This window comes from Nansenia antarctica (assembly GCF_963989245.1).
Source record: "Nansenia antarctica genome assembly, chromosome: 17".
Taxonomy (NCBI): Eukaryota; Metazoa; Chordata; class Actinopteri; order Argentiniformes; family Microstomatidae; genus Nansenia; species Nansenia antarctica.
In genome coordinates, this window is record NC_137687.1 from 22,660,931 (window position 1) to 22,674,308 (window position 13,378).

Genomic DNA, 13,378 nt, shown 5'->3' on the forward strand with positions numbered 1-13,378 from the left:
AACATGTTTTATTTATGTTGTTTGCATTGGAACAACACAAAAAAAAGCAGAGAAAATAAAAAAAAAAGCCAAAGTTGGACTCATTTGCTGGACCGCTTCAGAACTCTCCAGCGCTTTTGTCTTAAACCACGTCTGTCCTGCTCTCTTGGTTTCACTGGGAAGACTCATGACCTATGACCTCTGACAGAGCCCCAGCGTTCTGACAGCGGGCCCTACATCTACATCTACATTTTGCCTCACAAAATTCTTTGGCAGTCTCTCTCAGATTCCATGACGCCACGCACGCAGTCAAGGACTTGGAGCCTTGAGATTGTCCGTGCTTTTTCCGCAATTTTGGTTCTCAAATCCTCGACTCTACTGTGGTACACAGACACACAATAGCTGAGTCAACTTTTCTCTATTTTAACTGGTCGCTAAGTGCTAACTTCTATATTGCCAGCACCTGTAACTTGCCACAGGTGAGTTTAAATACAAATATTAAAAGAGCATTACATGCTTGAAATACAATTACTTCTTACAACTTTGAAAAGGTGCCAATCATTTTGTCCAGTCCATTTTTGGAGTTCAGCAAAGAATGATAGAGTTGGCCTCTTTCCTCTCAGCTTTTTTGTGTTGTTCCGATGCAAACAGAATAACGACAATTACAAAGCATTTGTAATTGCAACAATTTTCAACAAAAGTGGTGCATTATCTGACAGAAGTGCAGGGGTGCCATATGAATATTTCTGTCCCATGACTGTACCTACGTTTGCCTGTATGAATGCCTTAGACAATGAGGGGCATGAACAGTTAAGTAGGAGGAGGGGGAGGGGGGGGGGAGTGCAGGAGCAGGATGAGGAAAATAATGGGGGAGGCAGAAGGGGAGGGGGGGTGAGGGGCCCCGATCTATCCAATCCCATGGAAGAGCAAAAATGGAGAGACAACGCTTGCTAGCATGCTAGCTTGGTAGCTGTGCAGAATGTAGAATGCTGCTGGCACTAGTTGGCCCCTCTCCCCCACCATCCCCGCCCCCCCTCATCCCCGCCCCCCCCCTCCTCCCCCAAGCCTCTGCTCCCTCCAGGACAGACAGAGACACCCCCCACCCCCCCCCGCCCCCCTCCAGACAAACAGAAGATGGTGGTTTGGCGTGATGCTGCTCAACACAACTGGTTGATATGGATCTGTATACAGCAGAGACACCCCCTAGAGGAGAGAGAGAGAGGGAGAGAGAGAGAGAGGGAGAGGGAGAGAGAGGTAGAGGGGGAGAGAGAGAGAGAGAGAGAGAGAGAGAGGGAGAGGGAGAGGGGGAGAGAGGGAGAGGGAGAGGGAGAGAGAGAGAGAGAGAGAGAGAGAGAGAGAGAGGGACAGTATGAAAAAGTATGTATAGTATGTAAGTATGTATTTGAGTGTTTTATTTTTAATACATTTGCAAAGATTAAAAAAAAACTTGTGTACCTGTGCTAGACCCCAGCCTGCTCCATGCTGTACTGGAGGTATGTAGGTATGTATATAGTGTATGTAGTGTATATAGTAGTGTGTGTAGGTACCTGTGCTAGACCCCAGCCTGCTCCATGCTGTACTGGAGGTATGTAGGTATGTATATAGTGTATGTAGTGTATATAGTAGTGTGTGTAGGTACCTGTGCTAGACCCCAGCCTGCTCCATGCTGTACTGGAGGTATGTAGGTATGTATATAGTGTATGTAGTGTATATAGTAGTGTGTGTAGGTACCTGTGCTAGACCCCAGCCTGCTCCATGCTGTACTGGAGGTCCGGGGGCTTGTAGCTGAGCAGCATGTCACTGGTGCAGGAGGAGGGGTAGGAGGCCGCAGCATGGAGCTCCTCCTCCACGTCACACACTGGGGACACACACACACACACACACATTCATATTCTATGCATATTGGGGGTGCAAAAGTATGGTGTGCATAGTGTATGATATGGAATAGGTTTGTGTGTGAGTGTGTGTGTGTGTGTGTGTGTGTGTGTGTGTGTGTGTGCGCGTGTGTGTGTGTGTGTGTGTGTGTCCGTGTGAGTGAGTGTGTGTGTGTGTGTGTGCTCCACTGACCTGACTCTTCTCGTGGGTGCAGCTGCGCCTGGCTGCCCGTCAGAGATGATTGGCTGAGGATGTCAGACATGCGGGCGGAGCTTAGAGCCTTCCCAGCCAATAGGCTCATCCCCGACATGGGCTCCACCTGGTCCTGTGGAGAGACAGCAGAGTTTAACACTAGAACAGCCGTGCCTTTTTACCTACTAAAAGAGCCGCCTCTTTAGAATGCTCAAGCTGCTACTTACACACAATGACCACTAGTTGGCCGCTTGTAAATTAGCCTGCCTCCTACACAGAAAAACAAAAAAATAGCTTCATACTAGCTTATCCTGATGTGATTTTGAAAATGTAAGGGTACTGGGTGGTAGAACGCACATATCTAGGAAAACTCATGAAAGGATAGATAGATAGATAGATAGATAAATACTTTATTTATCCCCGTGGGGAAATTCATTTTGCCGCGCCACTCCACTAAAAACCACACATAACAACACAACACAACATAAAGGACAGACAACAACACTGGGCCAGCCATGTACAGTATATAAAAAACAGTGAGATCTGATATAAAAGTGGATTAAAAGGATGGCTATAGTTATTTATATTAAAATACTAAAAAAGTGATGATGGTGATTAAAATAAATAATAAATACAGATTCAGGAGCCTTGACCCCGACTGCTACTTTAGTTGCCATTGAACAGTCTTAGTGCAGCCGGGCTAAATGTTAGGAGGGTTCTGAAATGTGATAAGAGTGCAAAGATATAACATTTTTCTTTACTGACTCAAGGCTGATTAAGTGTTAAACACATTCCACCAATCCTGAGATCTCTACACTGGCTACTAGTATCTCAGAGAATTGAATTCAATGTACTCCTAATTACATACAAATCACAAAATGGTCTTGGACCAAAAATACATTTCAGATCTCCTCCCACCCTATATTCCCGCAAGGCCCCTAATGTCAGCTGGAACTAATCAGCTCATCATTACAAGAGTGAAAACAAAACACGGTGCAGCAGCTTTCAGTCACACTGCCGCATGGTCCTGGAACAAACTCCCTGAAGAAATCAAACAGGCCCAAACCCTTAAAATATTTCAATCCAAGCTAAAAACCTTCATGTTTTGCAGCACAAAACAAACACTACACAAGTGTAAGCACAAACACTTTCTTTTATCCATTAAATATTGTCTTACTGAATGTTTTATCTATTTACCTTCTTATATTTGCTTTCATCGTGTCATTTTTTTTCTTCTCACTATACTCCTCTTGCTGTATTTTTTATAATGTATGTAGAGCACTTTGACTTGTTGCTTGTTCCTCGTGTGTTCGCACAGAGCTGGGAAAAAAAGCCTTCAAATACGCTGCCCCCCTCTGCCTGAAACCTCCAGAAAGACCTCAACCTGGAAACACTGACCTCGTACGATGCCTTTAGTGGAATCTTGAAGGACCTTGAACAGGACAGTACTCGAGAGTGTCTCTGTACTTAACGCAGCCGCCTATGCATTCCTGATACTACTTATGTTCATTGTTTTATGACTGTATGTCTGAAACCTAAACGTATCTGTCTTTAGATGGTGCTCTCTTGGCCAGGTCTGTCTTGGAAAAGAGATGTTAAATCTCAATGAGTATTCACCTGGTTAAACAAAGGTAGAATAAAAAAGAATAAAATAAACAGGCCCAGGACAGCCACTCACGTAGGCGTCGTCGCAGGTCTGGATGGTGTGGTGTCTCTGCAGCTGGCCCCGGGGCCGGTAGTCCCCTGGGGGACCCCCCCCCCTCGCTGGGTACCCCACGCCGTTGTGACCAGGCACCTCCATCACCTGGCCGGGGGTCCTGCAGTCAACATGCTCGTTGTCTGGAGGGAGGGAGGAGGAGAGGAGAAGGAGGGGAAGGGAGGGAGGGAAGAGGAGAGGAGAGGGAGGTAAGAGGAAAGGGAAGGAGGGAAGAGGAGAGGGAGGGTGGAGGAGTAGAGGGAAGGAGGGAAGAGGAGAGGGAGGGTGGAGGAGGAGAGGGAAAGAGGGGATGTTAATTTAGCCTATTCAGCCTCCCAGGTATGTGCTTTATGCTATTGTGTAGCTGAATAACTGTTAATGTGTTACGTTAACATACCGGACACCTATTCAGCCTGTTGTTCTGTGTGCTATTGTGTAGTTGAATACCTTGCCTTTCCAGATCAAATGTCTGTTCTTGGTCTTGGATTTTGTGAAATAAATGTCTAAATAAATGCGACTTATAGTCCAGTGCGACTTATATGTTTTTTCCTCTTCATAACAAATTTTTTGACTGATGCGACTCATAGTCCGGAAAATACGGTATTTATGATTCCGAACGTTGGCGTATAGGCCTATATCTTAAAATTAAGGTTGACACTGGCTTCTATGCCTAAATTGAATCTATATATAGCAAGGAACCCATCGAACAAGTGAAGAAAGTAAAGTTACTTGGTTTGGTCATTGATAACCACCTGTCATGGTCAGAGCATATAAATAGAATCATTCAGAAAATGGGTGTTGGCATTCACATCACAAGACAATGTGCACCATATGTACCATCTCATATCCTGGAACAAGTCTGTAGATCACTAGTTTTAACTCACCTGGATTACTGCTCAGTGGTGTGGGCCTCGGCCTCAAAAACAGAACTATCTAGATTACAAGTAGCTCAGAACAGGGCTGCTAGGCTTGTTCTAGGTTGCTCTTCTAGAACTAGCATTCATAAAATGCAGTCTAGCCTATCGTGGCTTAATGTGGAGAAAAGGCTAGCCTCAGGCACAGTGACATTTTTTTTATTTTCTTTATAAATTTGTTTTTCAGATTTTATCCCTTTTTCACCCAATTTGGTAGCCAATTGAACCCAACCTAGCATCCAATTATCCCCTGCCTATTGCATAGGATCCGCCGCACGACCCCGTGGCCGGCAGTCCCAGAAGAGGCCGCCAGGCAGACTAGCTGACTGGCTCCTCGAGCCCAGCACCGTTATTCCGGCACCCAGGGGGCGGTGTTGCGCGACGGATCCTTGTCCAGAAATACTCATATACCGCCCTCGGAAGCGGCCGCCCAATATGCCGCTTCCCGTGTGCCTCGGCCCCGGTGGGCAGCATGCACTAGTGGCCAGTGCGTAGACCGCTACACCACCGCGGGGCACAGGCACAGTGACATTTTTGAGCAATACACTGCGAACACACAAACCTGAGTTCCTGCAAGATCACATAGTATTTTGTAATACTGTTCATAGCCATAATACCAGGAAGGCCGGCAATGGTGACATTATGAAAGCCCACCCAAGAACAAATTTTTTGAAAAGAACAGTGCTTTATAGAGCTAGTACAATTTGGAATGAATTACCTCTTGATATCCGCCAAGAAAAAAGTAAAAGGTTATTCAAAAAGAGACTGAAGAGGCACCTATTAAGTGGCTGATGACAGGTAGCTGTTTTATTTTACTTTGTTTATTTTGGTTGATTCCTTTTTTCATAGAAGAGATGATTGCGTTAGGATCAGGTCTTTATAGGTCTTTATATTTTAATGGATTAATAATATTTGCCCTTTTTGTAAATTTTTATTTATTTTAGTTTATTTTGTTGTATTTACTACTGTATCGGGGGGATAGTCTGGATGTCGCGGAGGGTCACGCATTGTCCCTTTAATGTATTATATGTTGTATTAATGTATTAGGTGTTTGTCTGTTGATTATATGTGGACCCCAGGAAGATGAGCAAACTGCTACGGCATAAGCTAATGGGGATCCTTTTAAATAAACAAATAAACAAATAAACACAATGAAGGGCCACTTATTTCCTTTGTTTTATAAAAAAAAAAATATATATGTTAGGGCCCCCCTAGTGGCTGGGGCCCCCCCGCGGTGCATCGCTTGCGGGCCCGTCCGCTACGCCACTGCTCTGACCCCTGACCCCTGACCTCTCACCTCTGGCGGCGGCGGCGGTCCTCATGTAGGCGTGTCTGTGCGTGGGCGAGCTGTAGGGGGGCTCGTGCCCTCCGTCTCCGCAGACCACCACCGCCTTGGCCAGGAGACCCCCCTGCTGGTCTCCATGGTGATGGTACGCCACCGCCGGCTGGTCGTCCTCCTCCATGCTCTCGGAGTGCGGCAGGGTGGGGGGGGGCGCGGGGGGACCCCCCTGGGAGGGGTCCGGGGTCCGGATCTGGAGCAGGTGGTGGTAGTGTGAGGGGGACTGCTGCTGCTGTTGGGGGAGGGGGGGGCCCTGGGTCTCCAGAGACTCCCCCTGGCTGAGCTGGCGCATCAGCAGCAGCTCCCCATAGTCCTGGGGGGCGTTGAGGGGGGGGTTGTTGGGGGGCGCGGGCCGGGGGCTCTGCCTCTTCAGCAGGGCGGCCATGTCCTGGGGGGGCAGGCGGGGGTCGCCCGAGTGGCCCGTCAGGGAGTGCCGGGGGGAGAGGAGCCCCCGCAGGGTGGGCGTGACGTGCTGGGAGGGGGAGGGGCGGTACTCCTGGGGCGTGGGGGAGAGGAGGGCCTGCTGCAAGGCCGAGGGGGGCCCGTAGGCCGAGTAGACCCCGCCACCCTCCAGGCCGGGAACGTTGAGGGAGGCGCCCCCCTGCAGGTAGGGGTTGTAGCCCCCCACCACCCCCGACGGCAGCCCCCGGCAGCCCTCGCCGAAGAGGTGGGGGTTGAACTGGGAGGAGTCGTACCCGGTGGTGGAGAAGCGACCCAGGCTGCGACTGAGGGAGGGAGGGGGAGGGATGGAGGCAGGGGGGGGGTGGGGGGAGGGAGAATAGTCAGCGGTCACTATCATCATGCTTACAGTGTGTTTGAGCTCTTCCCTGGGGGGTATTCCATCAATGTCGCTAAAGGAAAAATCTAGGCTTATTTTGATAAGTCTTGCGAGAAATTAATCCTGAATTTTCCCCTTAGCGACGTTGATGGAATACCCCCCCCCCCCCCGGGCTCCGACGCAGGACGGAGCTGTTAATGACATGCTGTATGTAGGAGGTTTGGTTACGGACACAGAGAAAGAGAACCGTTTGGGTCACGTTCTGACGCTTTGGTCCGCGTATCGGGATCCGATGTAACGATCTGACTTTTCTTCCGAATTTTTTTTTAATACTATTTCTGCTTTGTTGAAAATCAACGACACGTCGCTAGTCCGCTAACACAGCTTGTTTTGTGAGCCTGCTAACAATGTACAGTAGTGTTCTAGTTAACTAGGTAGCAGTGGGGGATTACTCATTGAATCCATTGCGTTGTTGCAGTGTTTTGGCTTGACTAGAGAGTTTGTGTTGTGATTCTCAACAACGTTGAAACGTAGTTCCGTGTTTCAAAATGGAAAGTCCGAACATTTTGATTGGTTGCCGATAATGTGGACCAAAACACTAGAACGTGTCACATGTTAACAGGAGCGGCAGCGGTGATTGGTCCACAGAATGAGAGATGAGGTGATGCACCTGCCGTAGCCCCCGCCTCCCTCAACCAATGAGGTCCTGATATGGAGACGTGACCGATGACACAGATGGACAGGGGCGTGGGTTATGGGGGGGGGGGGGGGGGGGGGGGGGGGGGGGCTGGACATGGGGCAGGTTTGGAGAGAGTTGTTTATCAGCTACACGTCTATCTCTAGCGACCCCCCCCACCCCAACAAACGTACATCCCCTTAGCCAGCCAATCAGAGTGGAAGATTCAAGATGACATGGTGATGTCAGAGTAGGTTTGGGTTATCAAAAATCTTTTGGTAATAGCGAAGATTTCAAATAATAATAATTTTTTTGTTTTTTTATATGAACAAATATAACAAATAAATGTGAGCAGGAACAAATAAATACAACTGCATAGATGAACATTAAAACAAATGAGTAGAAATACATTTAACAAGAATTTGTTTGGTGATCATTTCATAGCAAGCCTAAGGTTACATTGCCAAGTAACAACTCCTGGCGACAGGGATATATACTACACTTAAAACTAGTTTCATGACTCAACCGTAGACCCCCAAAAAGCAAGCCAGGTAAAGGAATTTATCAAGAAAAACCTCCCTGGTAGGAACCATCTTACACAGTTCTTTTAAAGTTATTTCTTTCTTTTTTTAGTCCCACTTATATTTAATTGGACAGATAGAGTGAAGACAGACAGGAAAGTAAGGAGAAGAAGGGAGAGAGGGCATGTCAGCAGGGCATGGGCCGGATTCAAACCCATGCCGACATGGGCAGTGTTTCCTCCAGGAATTTTTACAATGGTGGCGGGTAGTGCTGACCGCGCGCGCGCATGAAACGCGCACGCGCGCTCAAAACTCGAGGATGGCCCAAAAAAATAAAATGTTTTCCTGTACTTCTCCCGTGTGTCTCTTATTATCTGTGTCTGCATGTTTTTCCAGCATGTAATTCCGTTGTCAATAAAAACAAAAACACTGATCTGACGTTTTTTTTCACAACGTTATTACTTGTCACTTTAAGCCCAGGAGGGAGTTAGCGATTAGCGATGTTTAGCTTAGCTTAGTTTAACAGAAGTATCTTCACTTTTAACATGACTTCCCGTGGTCGTAGAGGGCTGGTCGACGGCTTAAAATGAGTAGACCTTATCCAGCTATAGTCTTGTGTTTCTACCCCGGGCATAGCCGGTGTTATTCACGGACAAACACTCCTGTTAGAGTGGTTCTAGTACACTGGACATAGGTAACACATAGAGAGGCTTCTCCTCTCTCTCTCCATCCTACACTACACTACACTACGCATCCTATACTACACTACACTACGCTAGCTCGCGGTGTTCGGGTGACAGCCAGGGCGCGTTCGTAAATACGCTCTGGAAATCTGATCAGCACTCACGGAATGCCTCTTGTCCAATCAAATGACTTGGTCCCTTTATGACGTTGAACCCAGTGTGCGCTCCGGGGCTCTCAGAGCGAATTTACGAACGCAGCCTCAAGTTCAATACTCGCGACACACACGGACTGGTCCAGTTTCAGCGCTTGTGGGTGTGTCTAGCGCTGTGAAGGTCTGAAAAGCGGCCTATTTTTTTTTTTTTTGGGGGGTTGAGAAATCTGCATGGTGGCGGAGGAAATTCCATCGTGGCGGTGCGCTGTGTAGAGGAAACACTGATGGGCATATGTGCACTCCAGACCACTGGACCACCCCAGGCCACGGTGCTAGACCACTGGACCGCCAAATCATGGGCAAAATATTATTTTATAATAGTTTTTTTTTTTTTTACAAAAACTTTTTAATAAAAAAATTACATGCATGGTACTTTAAACTTTTTCTTTAAAACCTTAAAAAATGCATCATCAGTGTGCTACTACTAGGCCTACTGGACTCTATGTATGATGATTGTATGATGATGCATATGAAATATCCAATAATAATAAGAGAATAATGATGAGACACAAAAAAAAAATGTACGTGTCCGTAAAATGCCTGTGTGGGCCGCGAATACTTTAGAGATTTTTAAGAGGGCCTTGAGTCCAAAAAGGTTGGGGACCGCTGGTCTACAGAGATGTATGTTCTGTCTTTGGCCTTGTTGTGGAACATGAATAAATGTATGAATATGAATAAATGTATGAATATGAACGATGAAGCGTTTGCTTTGTAGGAGGATGTGTGAAACATGAGCAGACAAAACGTTGTGAAATGTGAGAAAACCATAAACTAAACATTGCAAAGAAAACAAGAAAACAAAGCTGTCTTCCTGAGAGACAGACAGAGGACAGCATAGAATAACCCCCCCCCCCAACAACAACAACAACAACAACAACAACAACAACAACAACCACAAAGGTCACTGTGAAAGTGGACAGATGGACAAAAAAAGAAAACGTGAAAGAAAGAGAAAAGAAAAAAAGAACAAGAAGAAAAAAAGAGAAGAGAAGTCAAGAAACCCCCCCACCCCCCATAGCTATCAAATTCCAATGGTTAAGTGTTGTTGATTTTTTTGATGGTGGACAGACAGACACCTTGAGACCAAGAGGGGGGGGGGTGAGAATGGACAGACAGACGGAGGGATGGAGGAGGAGGGTCACCTGTGTGTCTCAGGTAAGGATGGACAGACTGTGATCACCCACTGTGATCTGTACACCCTTGTAGACTGGACATCTCTTCACAGCAGACGGCTCTGTCACTGGCTTCATCTTATCTACAGAACCATACTTTGCAAAACACCTTTCTACCTCTCATCCCTTCTGCACCTCTCTCACCGCCCCGTCATCGTTCTAAGATCCAGTGATCTTGTCCGACTCACCATCCCCAAAGCCCGTACCGTTGTCGGTCGCAGCGCTTTCCGGTTCGCTGCAGCACACGACTGGAACACTTTACAGAACACCCTCAAACTCACCGCCCTCACCTCACTCACTGCTTTCAAACAAATCCTGCAGCGAACCATAGTCGATCAATGTACCTGTTGATCACCGTCTCTCACCCATCCCATAACCCATCACTGCCTCATTTTAAATACCCCTGCTCCACTACCCCCGCTATCCCTCACCTCCGCTCTTCCTCACCCCTACCTCCTCCGTCTCTCTCCCCTCTCTCTGACTGTTAGTATTTTAATGCATCTGTGTTTGCCAGTGTTTTATTGTTTTATTGTTGTAAATTACTTAACCTTGTTTTATTTCTAGCTTCCCATCCCCCCCCTCCCCCCAAAGAGCCATTGCTTTTTGGTCAGGCTGCATTTGCAAATAAGAATTTGTTCTTACATGTTTGCCTGGTTAAATAAAGGTTAAATATTTTTTTTTTAAAAAGACAGATGGAGGAGGAGGAGGAGGGGGGGGTCACCTGTGTGTCTCAGGTGAGGATGGACAGAGACAGACAGATTGAGGAGGAGGAGGAGGGGGAGGAGGAGGGGGAGGAGGGTCACCTGTGTGTCTCTGGTGAGGATGGACAGAGACAGACAGATTGAGGAGGAGGAGGAGGAGGAGGAGGAGGAGGAGGAGGAGGAGGAGGAGGAGGAGGGGGAGGAGGGTCACCTGTGTGTCTCTGCGTTGTCTGCACTCAGCTGCTTCCCCAGGACTCTGTGGCCACACGGCGTGGACAGGAAGCCCTGGCGCTGGGCCCCGCCCCCTAGCTCTACTTCCTGGACCTGGATGGTCACCTGCTGCTGCTGCTGCTGTTGCTGGGCAACAGCCTGAGCCATGGCCACGCCCCCTCCTCCACCCCCACCACGCGCTGGGCCGGGCTGCTGCTGTTGCTGCTGCTGCTGGGGGGGCATGGTGACCCGGGGGAGGGGGGGGCTCCCACTCTGGGGCTGGTAGAGGGGGGGGGCAGCGTGCTGGTACTGCACTGCAGACTGGCCACCTATGGGTGAGGGGGGGGGGGGGGCGTGGGGACAGGGGGGGAGAGGAAACACAGAGAGTAAGGAAGTGTAAATTGCACAAAAGAGAAAACTATCTGTCATCTAACTGAACTCAACAGTCACCACTGATAGGGCTTTCACACTGGCAAAGAACCGTGCCGGTTCGCGTTCGCGTTTGGGAACCTCCGAACGTTGGCGCTGTCTGGCGAACGAGCCCGCGTTCAAAGCTGTCTGGCTCGAACACAAACGCGAACCGGCACGGTTCTTTGCCGGTGTGAAAGCCATATGGGTGTGTTCGTAAATTCGCACCGAGAGCGCCGGAGTGCACACTGGGTTCAAAGTCATAAAGGGACCAAGTAATTACGTTGGACAAGAGGCGTTCCCCATGAGTGCTGATCAGATTTCCGGGAGCGAATTTACGAACGTAGCCACAGTTAATAAACCTAGTTAAGACTGGTCTATGGGCCCAGACTTCTTGTTTTAGCCTAAGACTAGTTTAATTTCAGTTAGCCAGTTGCACAAACATTAAATCCGACTTACTTTAAGCCCCACAAAGTTAGACTGTCTATCCCCCAGGCTAAATGCTATGTAAGACCTATGTTGCCATGGCAACAGCTGACTAGTCCTTTAAAAAATAATTATACAACAGTTAGTTTCAACCAAGTCATTTGATTGGACAAGAGGCATTCCATGAGTGCTGATGTACAGTATAACAGCACTGGGACTTAACTACATGCATCACTCCGCCACACCGGTGTTCTATTCAATTATCGTTAATTAGGCTAGGCTACATTAACGGTTGTTATCTATCAGATTAGTAACACACTTTGCACCGCAAAGACGGATATATTTCCACAAATAAAATTAGAGTTATTCAAAACTATGAATGGTCGTCAGAAGAGGACGAAGGGAAGCAAACAGGCTACAGTCCTTCAAAAATAACGAACCATTCATATTTGCTTAAGATTGAGTTGAGCTAGAGTTTTGTCATTGTTGTGATGTTATCCACTCCACAGAGGTAACGGTGATTCAGAACCCTGAACAGGAGAGAGCTTTCTGCTCTGGCTAGTAGCCTAGCAACAGTTCGTCAATAAACAAGCCACGGAGTAACGTAAAACCATGTCCATGATTCTGGTTCATTCAGGTGGGTTAAACAAACTGTATTAACGCCAAAATACTGTTGGTTCAAATGTAACATATTAATGAACAAGTCCATGTCATGTTGTGTCAATACAAACATGTCCTAATATGTTATTTTAGTGGAAAATCCGACCTAACGTCACCCGCGATTGTGAAGCTAACGCTAACAAGCTAGTTAGCAAACATTAAAGGAAACAACAGCTAATTTACGTATGTCAACCATCGAAATAATTTCTGTAATAATTGTACCAAATTGGGACCAATAACACTAACTTGTGTGTGAGTACGGTAAGCATGTTTTTGACATTGTCAATCGTCTCACTTTTACTACTGGGTGAGCTGGTAACACAAATATGCCAGAGCAGCAGAGACAAGTACAGGGACACAGGTGAGGTCTTACAATACTAGTGTTTTTAACAGTGCAGTTACTTAAGAGTCGAGTGTAGCTAAATCTGTAATGTTTTGTTTTGTTTTAAGGAGATTGAACCAGGTCCACCTGCTGACGCCACTGCTTGTAAGGGACATAAACAAAAGACTTAATGAAATAAATCCACACAAATATGCTTAGTTTGTTCATTGGCAACCTTGGCAAACAGCTAGATGACTAGCTGACTAGCTAGGGCCCGGAGACAAGCTAGCAAATTCGCCTACATAGCTAGCAATTTTGCCTTTCCAAATCTAAATGGGAGGCTCATTTAGTTTGGAAAACAATAACTGGCCTACTATGTTATATCTTTACACTTTTATGAAAAGGTTTGTCAGCTTCCATGCTGTATTTTATTGTAGTTGCATAATTACGAAATGTTCAATTGCTAACATTGATTCACTTTTTGTGTCTTACTTTTTCTAAGTAGTACTTCAGTAGGACTTAGGTGTAAGTCAAGTTTATGCAACGGGTGAAATTAGTCTATCCTAAGTCTAACAGTTAGGCTTAAGTCAAAGTATATGGGTGCCAGCGTATTT

The 13,378-nt window shown here is 47.0% G+C and overlaps 1 protein-coding gene across 1 annotated transcript in view; it reads right to left on the reverse strand.

Moving 5' to 3' along the window:
* Nucleotides 1–1,715: 1,715 nt before the first annotated feature.
* The window catches only part of sik3 (SIK family kinase 3), a gene marked incomplete at its 3' end in the record, with an annotated part of 71,086 nt that continues 59,423 nt past the window's right edge, over nucleotides 1,716–13,378 (reverse strand). The window contains exons 20-24 of the mRNA XM_080547442.1: nucleotides 10,950–11,277; nucleotides 5,954–6,720; nucleotides 3,725–3,885; nucleotides 2,047–2,179; nucleotides 1,716–1,837 (exon numbers count right to left, since the gene is read on the reverse strand). Coding sequence (XP_080403568.1) covers nucleotides 1,716–1,837; nucleotides 2,047–2,179; nucleotides 3,725–3,885; nucleotides 5,954–6,720; nucleotides 10,950–11,277 — 1,511 coding nt within the window. The remainder of the gene's footprint in view (nucleotides 1,838–2,046; nucleotides 2,180–3,724; nucleotides 3,886–5,953; nucleotides 6,721–10,949; nucleotides 11,278–13,378) is intronic.